Source organism: Camelus dromedarius, chromosome 27, assembly GCF_036321535.1.
Source record: "Camelus dromedarius isolate mCamDro1 chromosome 27, mCamDro1.pat, whole genome shotgun sequence".
NCBI lineage: Eukaryota > Metazoa > Chordata > Mammalia > Artiodactyla > Camelidae > Camelus > Camelus dromedarius.
The window spans coordinates 3098854-3117156 of record NC_087462.1 but is presented as its reverse complement, the minus strand read 5'-3'; the positions used below and the strand labels follow the sequence as shown (position 1 = coordinate 3117156).

General features: G+C 58.9%; 1 protein-coding gene across 5 annotated transcripts in view; it reads left to right on the top strand.

The window, feature by feature from the left end:
* DPP9 (dipeptidyl peptidase 9) overlaps nt 1–18303 on the top strand; it is a 37532-nt gene that overhangs the window by 14557 nt on the left and 4672 nt on the right. For 4 of the 5 annotated variants that reach the window (XM_031437002.2, XM_031437001.2, XM_031437007.2 and 1 more), the window contains 13 exons: nt 315–428; nt 3487–3615; nt 4671–4732; nt 6326–6426; nt 7012–7189; nt 7406–7568; nt 9548–9627; nt 12217–12369; nt 12804–12939; nt 14882–15027; nt 16003–16149; nt 16878–17030; nt 17637–17779. In XM_031437002.2, coding sequence (XP_031292862.1) covers nt 315–428; nt 3487–3615; nt 4671–4732; nt 6326–6426; nt 7012–7189; nt 7406–7568; nt 9548–9627; nt 12217–12369; nt 12804–12939; nt 14882–15027; nt 16003–16149; nt 16878–17030; nt 17637–17779 — 1705 coding nt within the window. Of the gene's footprint in view, nt 1–314; nt 429–3486; nt 3616–4670; nt 4733–6325; nt 6427–7011; nt 7190–7405; nt 7569–9547; nt 9628–12216; nt 12370–12803; nt 12940–14881; nt 15028–16002; nt 16150–16877; nt 17031–17152; nt 17288–17636; nt 17780–18303 lie in introns of those variants that run through there. The other variant, XM_064479774.1, reaches the window with a different exon arrangement.

The window sequence follows — 18303 nt, the reverse complement described above, 5'->3', positions numbered from 1 at the left end:
GCACCAGTCATGGCCTGAGACCCCAGTCCCAGCCTCCCAGCCTCCCCCTGGGCTCCAGCGCCCTCTCTCTAAACCTGAGCCTCGGGGCAACTTGGACAATGGTCATGCCCAGAGACATTTTTAGTTGTCACAGCTGGATGAGGGCACTCCTGGCATCAACGGGTGGAGGCCAGGGGTGTTGCTGCACACCCTACAGGGCCGGCCCAGGCCGGCCCCCCACAAAGAACAGTCTGGGCTGATGTCAGCCGTGCAAGGGAAGAAGCCCTGCTCGAGGCCAGACTCTTCATCTCTCAGCCGGCTCTCTCCCACTCCAGGCTTGTCCAGTGTCCTCGACGACCCCAGATCTGCAGGCGTAGCCACCTTCGTCATCCAGGAAGAATTTGACCGCTTCACTGGCTACTGGTGGTGTCCCACAGCCTCCTGGGAGGGTAGGTGCCTTTCCGTTTTTAAAAACGTGTCTGCACACAGTTCTTTTATTACCAGAGTCACAGTCTATGTGCTTGTCTGCTCTTTGCTCATTTCACTTAAAATAAACCTCAGCAACCTTCCTGTCAACACCTGTGTCTCAGTCCTCTCAGGCTGCTGTGACAGTGCCACAGCCAGGGTGGCTTGTAAACAGCAGACATTTATTTCTCTCCGTGTGGAGGCTGGAAGTCCAAGACCAAGGCAGATTCGGTGCCTGGGGAGGGCCTCTTCTAGGTTCAGAGATGCTGTCTTATCACCCTGTCCTCACCTGGTGAAGGGCGAGGAGCTCGCTGAGGCCCCTTTATAAGGGCACTAATCCACTTCACCAGGGCTCCGCCCTCATGACCTAATCACCTCCCAGAGGCCCCACCTCTAACCCATCACATTGCGGGTAGAATCTAACATTTGGATTCTGGGGCAACACAGACATTTGGTGCCCTGCAGGCAGCACATGGAGAATCCTTTAACTGTGGACGTCCTGCGGGTGGGGATGGTCCACAGTTTATTTAACTGGTCCACACCGGTGGATGCTTCGGTTGTTTCCAGTTTGGGGTTACGTTCTTGCTTTGTACTGTGCTGAGATCCTCATGTATTTGCCCTGGTGACCACCTGCAGGTGCGTTAATGGTTCTCGACCAGGGGTGCTTCTGCCCCCAGGGGACACTGGGCGACGTCTGGGGACATCTGTGCTTGTCATGACTGGGGTGCTCCTGGCGTTGAGGGGGTGGGGCCGGGGAGGCAACACCACGGATGGACCCCCATAGAGGACAATCCATCCCCCAGTGTCTTCAGTGCCAAGTGTTGAAAATCTTGCCGTGGAGAACACTCCCAGCTGTCAGAGAAGTGAGTTGAGGCTTCATGCATCTTACATCTTGTTGGGCTTTGTCCACAAGTTATGAAAGAAACCAGATTAGCAGGCCCCTCTGTGTCTGTTTTCTGCCCTGTGCATACAGCAGGGGTGTCGTCTCCCCTCCCCTACTCAGTCAAGCAAAGTCTGTTTCCCGAGCACGGGGTTTGGGGAGGGTTCCCGGGGTGTGTGGGTAGCGTGAGATCCTCCGTCACGCGAGCCCACGTGAACTGAGGCCCGCTTGTTCGCATGAGCTCCCTCCCTGGGACGCGGCCATGGGCCAGGCCCCCTCTGCTGGAGCTCTGCCTGCCTCAGCGCCTCTGTGTGTGTCAGTGGGGCATGTGGCTATGAAAGCCAGGATCCTGGGCACAGGCCGCTGAGCGTCCACCATCGCAGCTGAGTGCCCCGTCATCTGCTGTTCACTTCTGACTTTACATCAGTGAGCCTTTTCCTAAAACTGATTTGAGAAGAAAACTTCACGGTCCTACCGTAAGTAGAAGCTAGGCATTACAGCCGTGCGATGGAGAGAAGCCAGCCGTACATTCCAGCCAGCGCCCAGGAGGAGGATGAGTCGTGGCATCAGAGGTGTCTAAGGGCTGCTGGCACCTGGTGGGAGCGGCAGGTTCCTGGGGAGGATGCTGCATGCTGCTCCATCTGGGCCAGGGTCTTTGACCACTGCAGTGCCGTGTGGGCCCCCTGGTCCGTGTCTCTGGGGAAAGGGGCTCCAGTCAGGAGTCAGGGTCCTGGATCAGATCCCTCAGCTGGTGACTCTGCCTACCGGAAGCAGGTGACCATCCCACCCTTCGACTTCCTGGTGTGGAAAACAAGGTCTCTTCTCCTTGGCCCTGTGGACACTGAGGCCACATCATTCTCCGTGGGGGGTTGTGGTGACTCAGTGTGACAATCACAGATGTCTCCAAACATTGCCACCATCCCCCGGGGTACAGAACCCCTGGTTGAGAACCACTGGCCTGGATGACGTCACTTTCTCACTCTGCTCTTCTGCAGTAGCTCAGAGCCCCTTAGAGCCCCCAAATCTGCCGCCAGGTAGGTGCTCACCCCTTTTGCTGCAGCCCCCCTCATGCTGTGCGCTGTGGGGCTACAGGGACCATGGCAGCCCGACAGAGTCTTTCCTGGCTGAGGAGCTCAGGGCCCCAGAATGATCCGGGGCCAGTGGACGGGCACAGAAGCCCTGGGTGCTGACAGCACTCGCTCCCTAACCATAGGCCTCTGCCCACCCTCAGCCCTGCAGGCCTCCAGTGCCCCTTGGGCAGGTGTGGAGACAGCAACCTGCAGGCGGGGTGGGCTTGGCTGTGGTCAGGGGCTGTCATTTGTCTATCTGCAGTGAGCCAGGTGGGGTCCAGGAAGCAGCTGGGGACCCTTCTCGGCAGCCGAGGAGGGAAAGGCAGGTTGAGGAACCTGCCTTGGGCCGCGTCCGTTGCCGTTGGCATTGCCAGTCCCCATGCTCCTTGCTGAGCATCAGCTCCTGGAGATTCACTTACTTCTCAGGACAACCGTCACTGCTATCCTTCTTGAGCCACGCCCCAGCTGCTGGTCGCTCAGGCAGCCGTAACCAAGTCCCACAAACAAGTCAACTCAAACGACAGACATTTACTGCCTCACAGTCTGGAGGCTGGGTGTCCGAGTGGGAGGTGTGGGCAGGGCTGGTTGTCCTGAGGCCTCTCTCCTCAGCTTCTCCCCACGTCTCCATGGGGTCTCTTCTCTGTGCGTGTCTGGGTCCCAGTCTCTTCCAATAGGAACACCTGTCACACTGGATCAGGGCCCACCCTCAGGGCCCCCTTTTAACCAGATCACCTCTTTAAGACCCCATCTCCGAAGGCAGTCCCACTGCAAGGCCCGGGGCTTAGGGCTTGAACGTCAGAACTCGGTGGGGGTGCACTTAGCCCGTAGCCCCCCACGAGGCCGCCTGCCTTGCCGTTCTATGCTGGGAAGAGATCAGTTCCTGCTCCCACTGTGCAGGGAAGGAAGCTAGGGCCCCAAGAGGAGATGGAGCTGACTTAAGGTCTAGGACACACCAGAGCCGGGGTTTCAGCCCCAGGGCTCGCTCTTGTCTGGGCCCCGCCGTGACAGAGCAGGGTCCCTGCGTGTGCAGCGGGGCTGGGGTGACAGCAGGGATGCCTGGTGCCCTCAGCAGCCTCCCCTGCCCCCACCCAGGTTCCGAAGGCTGCAAGACTCTGCGGATCCTATATGAGGAAGTCGATGAGTCCGAAGTTGAGATCATTCATGTGCCCTCTCCTGCGCTAGAAGAAAGGAAGACGGACTCCTACCGGTACCCCAGGACAGGTGAGGGCCCAGGACAGGTGTGGGTGTCTGGGCAATGGTCTAGAGCCTCTTAGAACATGGTCGGGCACCAACCAGGATGGGCGCACAGGACCCAAGCAGGGACGGACCCAGAGAAGCAGACTGGGCTCGGGAACAAGAGCAGGGCCAGTGCCATGATCAGTGGTGACCGACATCCTGCCTCATGGCCCAGGAGACAGTAGGAGCCAGTGGTGGGTGGGATGGCTCTCCTGGGGCGTGTCAGACACTCACTGCCTTGTGAGAATACAGACTCAAGTTTGCCCCATTTCTCAAGAGAAGCCGGAAATCCAGACTGACCCAAGAGTCTCCCAATTCTCAAATGTCACTCAAATCATTTAAAAACCCTGAGTGTTGGCCAGATGTAGCATCATCGAGACCTCAAGGAAGCACGTGAGAGATTTGCTTTTGCCGACCACGGGCCACGCTAGGCCGAGCCCACCAAGCGCTGCTTCAGCCCTGGGTGTGGACGGGGACACCAGGCGTCTCCTTTTCCCTGTTCAAGAGATGAAGGAGCGGAGGCTCAGAGACGTTCCCTGTTGGGGTGTGACAGCCACGGGGGCCACAGCTGAGATTTGTCTTAGAAATAACGAGCCTGGACCGAGTCCCACCTCTGGAAAGTGTGTCTTGGTTGCTCCAGCCCATAGACCACCTGCCTCTTGACAGCTGAGGACCGGCTGTGTCGCTGGGACATGGGCCACCTTTCTCTGTCCCTGGTGGTTTTATTATGGGCGTGCGCTGTTTTTGCAGCCAGCTTTCAAGCTCTCCGGAGGCAGGGAGGCATCTTCCTTGTGTCTGTCTCCCCCCACACACGGATCTGACCTGTGTTCTTAAACAGCAAAGATATGGCCACATCACTGTCGGGAACAAGGTCCGGGGCCAAAGTCAGAAAGTCCTGCCTAAGGGACTTTGTGCCAGGGCCAGAGAGGGTGACAGACTTACAGAGAGACCTGTGGACACCCAGCGCCACCCCCACACCCGCCCTGCTCTCAGCCCTCTTGGCGACACCTGCCAGGGCCGCCTTGCTTTCATCTCTGCAGGCAGCAAGAATCCCAAGATCGCCTTGAAACTGGCCGAGTTCCAGACCGACAGTCAGGGCAAGGTAAGAGTGGCTGGGCGCCCAGGAGAAGCTTCTGGACGAGGAGAGGAGGGCCGGCGTCTGTGATGGGGGACAGGTGGATGGCTGGGCAGTGTCAGCAGGCCACCCGCCCTCATGCTGGGGCAGGTGCTTCTCTTGGCCAACTGAGCTCAAAGGGGCACTGCCTGGCAGAGCCCCAGCTTCCAGGCCAGGCCCGCTGCCGATCACCCTGAGCCCGGCCTCACCTGCCTCCACATGGCCCTGAGGCACAGGAAGGGGCTGCCCATGAGTAAGCTGCCCCAGAAGTCCCACAGGGGTTGGGCTCCCCAGGAGGTTGGTGGCTTGCAGGCCTTCCAGAACAGAGAGCTCTGGGGGCAGTGGCCTGGGGGACCCTGGCCTCAGGCCAGGCCGCTCCCCCGCCCCCGCGTTGGGCAGCTCCTCATGGATCACTGCCCTGGGCCCATCAGTGTTCTAGATTCTTCTCTCTGTCACCTAGTCAGCACCAAGGACAAGGGTCCTCATCACACAGGCTGTCGTTCCTCCAGACCCACAGCCAAGAGGGCAAAGGAAGCTGTGCAGAGGAGGGCAGTGGGGATGCCCAGCCCCACATGGGGATGTCACAGGAAAATGCCCCTCACGGCAGAGCTTGGAGCACGTCGAAGAGCCGGGGAAGCCCCTGAGTATTTTTGCCAAACCAGCTTCTTGTGTAACATTTCAGAAAAAAAGCATGAGATAAAGTACACTTACCTTCATGATTTCAGGGGTTGGTTTTTGGTTGTGGCCTGATCAGGCCCTAACCGAACCCTTCTCCACTCTCAACCAGTCAACATTCTGGCAGATTTGACAGGGATCTGCCATTAAGTGGCTTTGCTGAGCCCCCGCCAGCTGTTGTAAATGGTTCTTCCTGGCCCTGTCAAATGAGCAGGGTCCTGAGGTGGGCATGGGTTTTGCCCACTGAAGGGGCAGCTGGGGAACATGGGGTGGTGGCAAGCCTGGGGCTGCGGGGACACACTGAGGCCCTGCCTGCCTTCCTCCTGTCCACCCTCCAGAGGAGATGCCCTGCTGGCCCACTTACCTCCAGGAAGCTGCAGCTTTGAGGCTGTGTCTCACCCAGGGCCACCTGGCTCTTCAGTGACAGCCCAGACCAGAACCCTTGGTTCCAGCCAACAGGCTGTCTTAACAAAGTACCCTGGGAGGCTTAAGCCACCAAAGTTTACTGTCTCCCAGTTCTGGAGGCTGAAAGTCAGAAATCAAGGTGTCGACAGGGCTGGTTCCTCCTGAGGCCTTAAGGGAGGACCCTGTTCCAGGCCTCTCCTTGACTTGTAGACGGCCGCCTTCTCCTTGTGTCTTTAAAAATGTTCTCTGCCCATATGCGGCCTGTGTCCACCTTTCCCCCTTTCCATAAGGACACCAGCCTGTTGGACTGGGGCCCCTGACACTGGTACAACCTCACTGTAACTAATTACGTCTGCCACCACCCAGGTTCCATGTAAGGCCCCATTCTGAGGTACCGGGATTCAGGACTCCAACCTATCGATTTTGGGGCAACATGGTGGCCCGTCCTCCTGGGCACACATAGCCAGGCCGGACTGTGACCGGAGTCTGCCCTCCCTTTAGATCGTGTCCACGCAAGAGAAGGAGCTGGTGCAGCCCTTCCGGACGCTCTTCCCGAAGGTGGAGTACATCGCCCGGGCCGGCTGGACCCGGGACGGCAAATAGTGAGTGTCTCCATCACAGAGAGAAGGCGGGTGTCCCTTTGCAGTCACTTGCTAGCCCTTCTGCCCAGATCAGGGGCAAACGGCCCTAAACCAGGGCCCCAAATCTGGCCCAGGGGCCAAATAGGCTGCTGCCAATTGCTGTACTGCCCACGAGCCAAGAATGGCCTAATGTTTTTAAGTGATGTGTTGGGGGAGGTATCCAAAGGTGAACAAGATTTTGTTACATGTGAAACTGATAGGAAATCCACATTTCAGCATCCATAAATAAACCTCTGGCACATGGCCACACGCAGTTTATTTTCACATCATCTGTGGCCGCTCGCACGACAGGGGCAAGGTTGAGTTGTGAAAGAAACTTTGTCCCACGGAGTGGCCATCTGGCCCCACTGGCCGCATTCCCGAGAGCAGAGGCCGCCCGAGCTGAGGCTCGGGGCCTTCGGCAGCCCACGGGCTCTGGCCGGATTCTGCGTCCCTGCAGTGCTCCTTAGGCGGGGTGTTAGTTGCTCTGCCCTAACGCTGAGTCAGTGCCTGGCTCACCTCCGCTGGCCACTGAGGCCTCGGCCCTCTCTCGTGTTGCCCTCCCAGCGCCTGGGCCATGTTCCTGGACCGGCCCCAGCAGCGGCTCCAGCTCGTCCTCTTGCCCCCGGCCCTGTTTGTCCCCACCACTGAGAGCGAGGAGCAGCGGGCCGCCTTCGCCAGAGCGGTGCCCCGGGACGTCCAGCCGCATGTTGTCTACGAGGAGGCCACTGACGTGTGGATCAACGTAAGGGCTGGGGTGTCCCACGTCCCCACCCCCAGGTCCCCAGTGGGGCAGGGGCTGGCGAGATAGAGAAGCCAGCTTGGGGGTAGGGTCCGTGGGGTCCGCCCTCCACACCAGGCTGTTGGAGCCTCCCCTTCCTTGAACGGACGCGGCCCGAGTTTCTGAGTCCCCCTCCTCCTCCCCTCGCCTTTTGACAGTCCTCTCTCTCTGCCTGGACAGGTTCACGACATCTTCTATCCCTTCCCCCAAGCAGAGGGAGAGGACGAACTCTGCTTCATCCGCGCCAATGAGTGCAAGACAGGCTTCTGCCACTTGTACAAGGTCACTGCTGTCTTGAGGCCCCATGGCTATGACTGGACCCAGCCCTTCAGCCCTGGGGAAGGTGAGCGAGCCTGGCTAACACCTTGCTCACCAGCCAGCCGCCTGGGGTTCAGCGGCTGGCAGCTCTGCACCGTTTGTTCACCGGCCTCGCCCCGAGCCCGCATGCCCCAGTGGGAGTGGGCGCTGATGAATAAGAGGCCAGCCTTGCCCAGTGCCTTTCACAGCTCTAGTTTATTCAGTCAGCGGTATTTTTTGAGCACCTACTACATGCCAGGCCCTTTGCACACCGAGGCCTATCGCCTATTTTTGTAAATAAGTTTTTATTGGCACACAGTCATGCCCATGCATTTGCGTATTGTCTGTGGCCGTGTTCATGCCTCGACAGCTGAGTTGAGTGGTCGTGACAGGAGCTGTGTCTCCCAAAGCTGGGAGTATCTATTGTCTGGCTCTTTGTAGGGAAAGCTGGCCTGCCCTAGGTGCAGGGGCTGCCACTGTAGAAAGAGGAAAATGAAAATCTCTGCTCTAGCGGGGGAGGCAGGCAGTCATCCAAAAACCGTGAAAGGTGCTGTTTTGGACGTGACAAACGTGGCACAGGGAAAATAGATAAGAGGTGGGGAGCAGGGGGCCTTCCTTCTGGAACAGGAGGCCAGGACCATGTCCCTGGATAATGTGCCACGAAGCAGAGACCTGGGGGAGGGGGTGGAGGCAGCCACACAGAGCGCTCTAGACAGAGGACACAGCACATGCAAAGGCCCTGGGGCAGGAGTGGGCTCGGCGTGGTCGGCGTGTTGGAGGGACAGTGAGGAGGTCCGTGTGTCTGGAGCAGACTGAGCGAGGGGGAGAAAGGGAGGAGTTGAGGGCAGGGAGGGGACGGCCAGGTGGTACCAGGCCTTGTGGGCCACAGGAAGGACTTGGGCTTTTACCATTGACCTTAAATTGGTTTAAAATGAGTCCTGTGGTTGTTCATGGAGCAGAGCCTGAGGGGTGTGGAGAGGTGACGAGGCTTGGGGTCCAGCAGTAGGGCTGAGCTGACCCAGGTGGATGGGATTCTGGATGCACTTTGAATGCAGTTTGCTGGTGGATTGAGCTTGGGTCGGAGACAGAGGGAAGGCGTGGATGTCTAGAAGGTTTTGGAGATCCAGCCTGAGATGAAAAGACTCTGAGACGGTTTAGGAGAGAAACCTTGAGTTGGCTTTTGGATGTGTTCAGGTTGAAGCACCCGATAGGGAGAAGTGGTCTGTGCAGGTCCGGGAAGCAGGGTGGATCCCTGGCGGGAGCATGTGCTTCCTCAAACACCGATGGCATCTCGGCCTCAGGACAGGCTGGGCGGAAAGGGTGTGGTCTGACGGCTAAGCCAGGGCTCCTGGGCTTGGAGCAGGGTCTCCTCACTGGCGCTGTTGACATCAGGGCCGGGTCACTGGGCACTGAGGGGTGTGGAGCAGCCTCCCTGCCCCTACCGGCTCGATGCCCGGAGCCCGCCAGTCGTGACAACCGCAGACAGTAGTTTGCTTTAGAGAGAGGATAGAAAAAAATTTTTAGCCACTGCTCGTAAACTGTCTCAGTCATTTTTAATACGTAAACGTTTTGTATTACTTACCTGGTAAAAATTCAAAAGCAAGATCTACCCCTCCACTGTAACTCAGCTGAGCCTTTCCTTAGCCCCCACGTTTTAGCCAGGGTCTGGTTCCCATATCCCAGCATGTCCTAAGTGGTCACAGCTCCAGGGCCTGGAAGATAACAGTTTGGCCTGTGCAGGGTTCTAAGATTGGGTGCTTCTGATAAAAATGCAGATCCCTGGTTTTTCTGGGGAAATGCCAGGCCTGCCATCCACGGAGCAGAAACCTCGCTCCCTGGGCCACAGTGTGGCAGGTCCCCACCCTGTACTGTGCCTGGAACCCAGTCTGTCCCCTCTCCCATCCGCCACCTGGCACAGGCAGCCTGGGCTCCGTGGTGAGTTGATCTCGTGGAATTTGGTCTCGGTGCTTTGAGTCCCCCATCACAGCTTCCCAGGCCCCCTTCACCTCTTTTCCTTTCTTCCAGATGAATTTAAATGCCCCATCAAGGAGGAGATCGCACTGACCAGTGGTGAATGGGAGGTTTTGGCGAGGCACGGCTCCAAGGTACCAGAGCCTCCGTGAACGCTTGTACACGCTCATGTGCGCAGACCAGTGCACACGCGCTCCTGCCCTCTCCAGACCCCACATGCCTGTGGCTTCTCGGCCCCTCTCGGCGCCCCCAGCAGCCCCCTCCTGCTCTGTCGCCATCAACGAGCAGCACGCAGAGGGCCACAGAGGCTGTCCTTCCGACCCGCTGGAGACCCTGGGTCTGAGCACTGGAGGTTGGATCTCATTGAGGGGTGGAGGGGGCACCCATTCTCAGTGCTGCCTGCAGCGTCCACTTAGCTTCCTTCTGCTGCATGAAACTGCCTGTCCCCAGGACAGCACTTTGTGGGACACTGGTGGTGCCCCATGGAACTGACCCTTAGCTTCCAACCGGGGCCCAGCCCCATGCCTGTCCTGGGAGGTTCAGGAACAAAAGATGTGGCTGTAGGGCCAAGAGGCGTGCCTTCCACTCCCCGGTGCAGGTGCTCCATCGCAGAAACATGGCGAGGCTTTGCCTCTGACCAGAGTCTCTCTCCAGGGTCCAGGTCTACAAAATTCCAGGTTTTATAGAGACTCTTTAATCAGACATCCTGGCTCCCTACTTCACCCCAGCATAGAGGCCTCCTGGACCAGAGACTTAGACATAAAGAACTAAACCATCCAAGTGACCAGGAGGAGATGTAGGTCAGCCCCCTTATAGCCCAGAAGCGGGGGCTTGTGCTGCCGGTGCTGCTGAGAGCAGGGGGCCGGGCATCCCGGGCCAGCGCGGCCAGGCAGCATGGCTCGGCCTTTCCGGGGCACAGAGGTGGCATCTATTACAGAGTCACCCCACGTCTCATCTGAGCTGGAAGCCCCAGTTCTAGGGGTGGGCCTCACGAGGCCACCGCAGGGCACACTCGAGGTGTTGGCACACTCGAGTGTGCATCACAGTGCTGCCCCCATGGCGGGAGATGGCGGCGAGCGAACAAGGGGACCAGACGTGGCCCCGCTGGGGCTGGTGGCTGCAGGTAACCATGCCTGTCCCTCCTCAGTCCCCTGTGTGGTGGAATCTTGCTGGAGGCCCCCTTGTGCTCAGAGCTTGGCCCTGCCCCTCGCTAGCTGGGCACTAAGACTCAGCCTCCTCACCTATGGAACGGGAGCGTTAGGTAGCTCCGGTCCGCTCACCTCCACAGCACTTCCTCCTCGGCGCTGTGGAGTCTCGGGGCCAGGTAGGGCACCATGGGTGTGCAATAGCCTCCCTGCCCCACCCCAGGTGTGACAACCACTGATGTGCCCAGAGGCTGCCAGATGTCCTCCAGGGGCCAGGATGGCCCCAGGTCAGGACCCTCCTTTAACTTGAAGCCCACAGCATAGCATCTGGCAGACACAGGACAGTATTAAAATCTTTATCACGAAAGTTTTACCCTTTGCACGCCTTACTTTTTGACTCAGAAATTTTTTAAAAAGAGTAGCATTTTAAGAATTCAGAAGGGAAGGAGTGCTGTCTGCCATCCCCGCCCTCAGCCTCGGGCTCTACCTGGGCTGTGCTGGCAGAGTGAGCGACCAGCCGATCCCAGGCCTCGGTGGGTCCCCCGCCTGGAGCACCTCCTTCCCGTCCCTGCATCTCCTCACAGGGTCCTTATGACAAAACCAGCCCATAACTACCTATGGTTTGGGGGTTTTCCAATGACATTCTTTATTTCTAGAAAACCTGCATTTATTTTAAAAGAACAGCGACAATGAACAGATCAGTGTTTGCTGTAAAAACTGAATTGTTCTGAATGATCCCCTTCCGTCCTCACCCAGACCCCCGTCACCTCCCCTCCTCAGAGGCGACCGCGGCAGGAAATCGCTGCACACCCTTCCCATCTGCACACGTTTCCGGAGGAACCTTGTTATCTGAGAGGATTCTGTAGGATTTTCTAGACAACACGGTTTTATGTGGCCACAGAGAGTTGTGCCGTAATTATGGTACAAGTCTGTCTTTTGGACATTCAGGGTGTCACCTCTCTTTAGTCTTTGGAGTACTTTGAGCATCTTTATGTCTCCATTTTGAATTTACCTCTGGGGTGAAGACCCCAGGAGCAATTCCCGGGAGCCTAACTGCTGATTCAGGGGATGAGCCTTTTTGGTGTTTTGCCTCCACACTGCATGGGCAGCCCCAGAAAGGCAGTGCCTGTTACTGTCCCCAGAGCAAGGTTCTTTCTTGCTCCTCATGCTAGGGTCTGATGGGCTGTCCCCCAGGAAATGGGTGGGGCAGGGAGTTGCCACTTCTTAACCCCCAACACCTGGGTCAGAGGAGTGGGTTGTCCCCACTGGGGACCAGGGCCAGTGGTCCAGGATAGCCCCTCCCTCAGCCTCTGTCCCAGCACTGCGCCCTCAGCCCCCACCTGCAGCTCTGGGCACTCCCAGAAGGAGCTGTCCGGGCTTGGAGTTCTGATTCCAAGGGGACGCGTGGTTCACTCAGCCATATGGGGCCCGAGAAGTCTCCCAGACAGTTCTCCAGCTGGCAGGCTGAAGCCAGCAAGGGGAGAATGGGCCCCCTGTCCACAGAATGCTGGGCCCTCCCTGGGGCTGGGGAGGGAGACCCAGGAAACCGTGTCACCAGGAGCCCCTGTGCCCCCACAGATCTGGGTCAATGAGGAGACGAAGCTGGTGTACTTCCAAGGCACGAAGGACACGCCCCTGGAGCACCACCTCTACGTGGTCAGCTACGAGTCGGCCGGCGAGATCGTGCGCCTCACCACGCCCGGCTTCTCCCACAGCTGCTCCATGAGCCAGGTGGGCACTTCCGCGATGCGCTCTCCCTTGGAACGTTCCCAGAACATCAGACAGCATGCTAGAACATGAACACAGGGCCTCCCCCATCCTGGGCAAGCATCTGGTGGCAGTTTGCTGACTGAGGAACCAACAAGATGGGCAGGCTCTAGCATCAGGCAGGTCTGGGTCTGACCCTGAGGCCACCAGTCACCACCCGGGGGATCCTGGCCAGGGGACAGGTTCCTCTTGCCTCAGTTTGCTTATCTGCAAAATGGAGGTGGGGGGCACAGCAGCCACCCACCGTGGGCTGAGTTCTGAGGGGCAGGCGAGGGGCCACACCACACAGGGTAAAGATGGTAAGTGGTGGGAGGTTGGCGGGTGATGGGGCAAAGGAGCCAAAGCCGGGGGGCTTGTGGGGGGCACACTGCGGTCTCAGCGCCCTGTCCCGCCCACAGAACTTCGACATGTTTGTCAGCCACTACAGCAGCGTGGGCACGCCACCCTGCGTGCACGTCTACAAGCTGAGCGGCCCTGACGACGACCCTCTACACAAGCAGCCACGGTTCTGGGCCAGCATGATGGAGGCGGCCAGTGAGTAGCCCCGGACCCTGGGCCCTCGACCAAGTCCTTGCCTGCGCGGCCCCGGTAGCTACACAGGGAGCCGGGGCCGTGGGGCGAGCTCCAGGCAGTAAGTGGCCCGGAGCCCCAGGAGCTGGTCCTGCGTAACCACGGCCCCAGCTGTCCTGTGGGCCCCGCCCCTTGAGACTGTCTCTGGTTTCTGTGCCGCTGTTAAGGACTGAGCACGTACAAAGTACAGGAGGCAACTGTGCCAGACAGACGGGGTCCCAACACGGGCCATCCTCATCCTTGGGGCAGCTGTCTCCAAGGGTGCCTGTGCAGAGCAGACATTCCAAAGCCTTTGTTTGTGGAAGGAGCCTGGGGTCAGTCGAGAGGGGCCTTGGGAAGAGAAGGGCAGCTTGTCAGTTTGCCCAGGACTCTGCTCGGGCGTCCCCAGGCTCCGATTCCGGCTGCAGAACCGAAGGCAATTCAGTTCATCTCCCTTAAGTGTTTCCTTATCTACGGACCAGTCCAACGGCAGTCCACAGGCTGTAAACCAGATGCCCCACAGAGTGCCCAGCTCATGGGAGTCACTAAAAAGGATGCCCTTCCCTGACCCCAGCCCTGCCTCTTGTGCATTTCCAGAACATTGTAGGAAACAGGAATCCCTGGAGTTTGCGGGGAGTTTCATGGGCTGGGAAGCATTTTGTTAGATGGTTGCCCTCTGGAACCTAAGTGGATGAGCAGCCTCCTCCATGTAACAGCTCAGCCTGCACCTCTCCCCGCGTCACCACGGGCGACGGGGCAGGAACTCTGGCCCTGGCTTCACAGATGAGAAAACCGAGGGGAGGCGGGATCTTGCCAAGGCACCCAGCACAGCAAAGGGGACGGCGGGGGCCTGGGGGCCCAGCCCTGGGCGTGAGGCAGGTGCACCACTTCTCCGAAACGCCAGTCTTGCCAGGCTTGTGGACCACCTCTGTGAGAAGCTGGCAGACTGGCCCCCGGGCCACACAGGCCATGAGGGCCACGACCAGGCGTTTAGGCATCATTATCTGGCTGTTTCGGGGCTGCAGCAGCGAAGGGGAGCACACTCAGTCCCCCATACCCACGGGGTTCCATCCATGGATTCAGCTGCCCACAGATGGAAAATAAGTTCCAAAGTTCCAAAAAGCAGAACTTGGATTGTTGTTCACCGCAGCTGCCTAGCTAGCACTCATGCTGCGTTTACAGCTCCTTACATAGCATTTCCATTTATCAGATATCGTAAGGGGCCTAGAGATGCCTTAAAGCATGAGGAAGGATGTGTGTAGGTCATACGCAGATGCTACGCCATTTAACATGAGGGGCTGGAGCATCACGGATTTGGGTAGCTGAGGGGCGCCCTGGAACCAGTCCCCCGAGGATACCGAGGGACAACTGTGTTTACAACCCAGAGACACAGAATGTCTCTTCTGCACATAAACCCGAAAATATTTATTATCTGACCTTTTACAGACCCCTGACCTACATCACTATTTACTTGTTTTCCTTTTAAATCGACACCCTGTTTACCTAAATAAGCTTATCTTAAGTAGAGAGTTCTCCTCACCATTGTGATTGGAAAACCAGTGTTGCTTTGCAAAAATAAAGACAACCATAAAAATCAGAGAGAAGGCCCCAGTAAAACTGGTCCTTCCTCAAATCCCAGAGTTGTTGTCACCTCCGTTGGAGGTCAGCAGGCGCCAGGGAGCCCTGGAGATGGTCCTGGCCAGACCACAGCCTGGCCCGAGCAGGCTCGCAGGGTGCAGGCTTGTTTCCGGCCCTCAGGTTCTGATTTTAATCTTTGGGAAGCACAGGACGGGGCGCTTCATGTCCACCCTCTGAGGCTAGGGGAGCGTGGGTGTCGGCCAGATGTGGGCCCCGCCTGGAACTGGGATTCCCGGGCCAGCCTCGGCCCTCTCTGGCCCTTGCAGCCACAGCACCTCTGTCTCCACAGGCTGCCCCCCGGATTACGTGCCCCCGGAAATCTTCCACTTCCACACACGGGCGGACGTGCGGCTCTACGGCATGATCTACAAGCCACATGCCGTGCAGCCGGGGAAGAAGCACCCCACTGTCCTCTTTGTGTACGGAGGCCCGCAGGTGGGCGCGGCCCTGCTCCCCACACCCTCCCCCACCCCCAGCCAGGGCTCCGGGGGCCCCTCGCTCTCCTGTCTCTGGGTCTCTGCATACCCTACCCTCCTGCCCAGCAGTATCCTCCCTCTTCACCTGCCAATACTCCCTTGTCCCTCTGGGGAGCCCCTCTAAACCCCAGGTATGTGGCGGGGCCACCTGCCCAGGGCAGTGACCCCTCTCATCAAGCTGCTGACAGAAGTGGCCAAAGGCCCTGAGGCCAGTTCTCTGAGAAAGGGACGGGGCGAGGCAGGCAGATTGGCACGCAGGTCCATCTAAGACAGTGGTTCTCAGCTGGGGGTAGTCTGTCCCTAGGTGACACTTTGTGATGTCTGGGGACATTCCTAGTTGTCACAGCTGGGGTGGGGGACACTCCTGGCATGGAGTGGGTAGAAGCCAGGGATGTTGTCAACGCCCTACAGTGACCGGGATGTCCCTCCGCCATCCTCAGAAGATGATAACAGTGCCTGAACATTAACAGTGCCCAAGTCAGGAGTTAGTATAAATCAAGTCACTCAGGGCACAACTGCCCAACAGTGACAGCCTGGCGCCCTCCATTGTCAGTTTTCTTGTCTGTTTTTAGAGAGAACTGAAGGGCATAAAAGAGGCAGAATGTGGCTGAAAAACTAAGGGAGCAATTTCAGGGAGGGCCTGGGGCAGAGGTGCCGGCTGAGAAGGGAACCTAACTGGGCCTTCCTCTCTGTAGCACGTCCCAAGCACAAGGTCTGGTGTGCGGTGGGCCCCCGTCTGACCTTCCACTCCCCCCACGTCCAGAATCCTTCCAGGCCTTCCGTCCACAGCCTCCACGATAAAGTACAGGCCCCTTATTTAGGCTAGAAGACCCCCAACCCCTGACCTGCTGGCATCTAGCCCATCCAGCCCGTCCAGCCCTGCGTCTGACACTGGACCCCTCGCCACTCATCTCTCCTCGCCCTCCGCCCGCAGGTGCAGCTGGTGAATAACTCCTTCAAAGGAATCAAGTATTTGCGGCTCAACACTCTGGCGTCTCTTGGCTACGCCGTGGTCGTGATCGATGGCAGAGGCTCATGTCAGCGAGGGCTTCGGTTTGAAGGGGCCCTGAAAAACCAAATGGTAATGGCTCTTCCCAGCCCTTTCCCGGGTGGTGAAGGGAGACCTGGGGTTTGGGGGCGGCCCAAAGCACCTTCCTCAAGGACGGCCCTGGCCAGGATGTCAGTCATAAGTGGGGCAGTTTGCAACTAGCGGGGACATCCCCACTTTGCTGCTCAGCTCTGAGCTGTGCCCTGAGGGGAGATGGGTATATGCTCATCCCACCTGGTGCCTAAGACCCAGATGCAGCCAGACACATCAGTACCGGCCCAGTCCACAGGAAGTCCCAAGGGCTGGGCCAGACAGGCCCTGGTGACTGTGGAAGTGGTGACAGTAGTGATGGTGGTGGTGATGGTGGTGATGAGGGGGGTGACGCCAGCTATTCATCCAGCCTTAGCATCTGCCAGGCCTCTGAGTACAGGACACTCACCATCTCCTTTCATCCTCACACCCACTGTAGAACTGATCCTGTTCGTGTTAACATCCTCATTTTGGGGATGAGGAAATTGAGGCCCAGAGAGGGGATGTGACTTTCTCAGAGTCAGCCAGGAGGTGGCAGGGCAGGGTGGGTGCCAGGCCGGTCTGCCCACCTTCCCAGAATGCAGGTTTGAGTAGGGACTGGAGAGAGAAGTAGCTTCCAGAGAGCTGCTGCTGATCCAAGAGGGAGAAGGCTCCCTGCAAGGGAAAAGGAGGGACAGCAGGGCGCGTGCCTGCGAGGAGGCCACTGAGAGGTGCCTGGCCTTGTCTCCCAGGGCCAGGTGGAGATCGAGGACCAGGTGGAGGGCTTACAGTTCGTGGCTGAGAAGTATGGCTTCATTGACCTGAGCCGGGTCGCCATCCACGGCTGGTCCTACGGAGGCTTCCTCTCGCTCATGGGGCTGATCCACAAGCCCCAGGTGTTCAAGGTGGGTCCCCACCCTGCCTCCTCCCCCCTGTTGGCCAGCGCCTGCCCGTGCCCCTTGGAGCCCGCCCCCCTGGGGGAGGCATCTTGGCAGGGGCCTTGCCACGTGGCTGTTTCTCCCTGCAGCAGCCCCATGGGGCCGAGCCCCCCTCCTCATTGCCCGCCACTGCTGACCCCAGGATGGCATCCGGCTGCACAAAACCCCGCCAGCAGCTCTCTGTGGGAGGCTGAGCCCGGGACCCCGGCCTCGGATGGGCAGAGGTGGGGCATGGTGTGAAGAGCGTCGGGGGGGCCCCCAGGCCGGCGGCACTGTCAGGGCACCGCGGGGCGGCGATGAGGAGGCGGCGGCAGGAAGGCAGTGGGCCCAGGGAGGGGCCGGGCCCAGTCTGAGCGCGCTTGTTCGGCTCACCCGCCCTCCTGAGGCGATGCACGGTCCACGGGGGAGACACATGTGAGGGCCCCTCCCCTGCCAGCCCCGTGTGCATGCCCGCTCCTCACGTCCAGGGGGCCCCGGGACAGCCAGCCACGCGCAGGCTCCCAGGACCTGACGCCCGTGTGTGTTTCTCCCTCTCTCTCCTCTCTCTCCCACTTCATCCACTGTGGCCCTCAGGTGGCCATCGCAGGTGCCCCGGTCACAGTCTGGATGGCCTACGACACGGGGTACACGGAACGCTACATGGATGTCCCAGAGAACAACCAGCTCGGCTACGAGGCGGGCTCCGTGGCCCTGCACGTGGAGAAGCTGCCCAACGAGTAAGGCCCGCACCCGCCCCTCCTTCCAGGTGGCCAGGGCCAGCCTGCCGAAAAGCTGGGCCCTGCTGCGCCCCTGTGGCCCCCGGCGGGCGTGGCTTCTGCACCCCCTCTCTGCCTGCGCCTGGCATCCCCTCCTGCAGCCCTCCCTCTTCACCACCCCTCACAGAAAGCAGGTGCCCAGTTCTCTTGGAGGGAGGAGGGAAGGAAGCCCCCAGCCCTGCCCCCAGAAAGATGGAAGGAAAGACGTAGAGTTGCATCACTTTGCACACGTGGGCTTCCCTCACCCCACCCATGGGCCCCTTGAGTCGGTCTTGAACCTGAATGACCGCTGTCTTGTGGGTTTGGACACGGTGATTTGGAACACAGGTCCAATGTGGTCGTAAATTCTAGGCATGCTGGACTAGCTCTGATGTCCCATGTCATAGTTTTGGCATTGGCTTCTGATTCCCGATCAAAAGAAAATGGCATGGCCACTTTTCTGGTATGGCTCTGTCTGGTGAACATCCGCCCAGAGTCCCACCTTT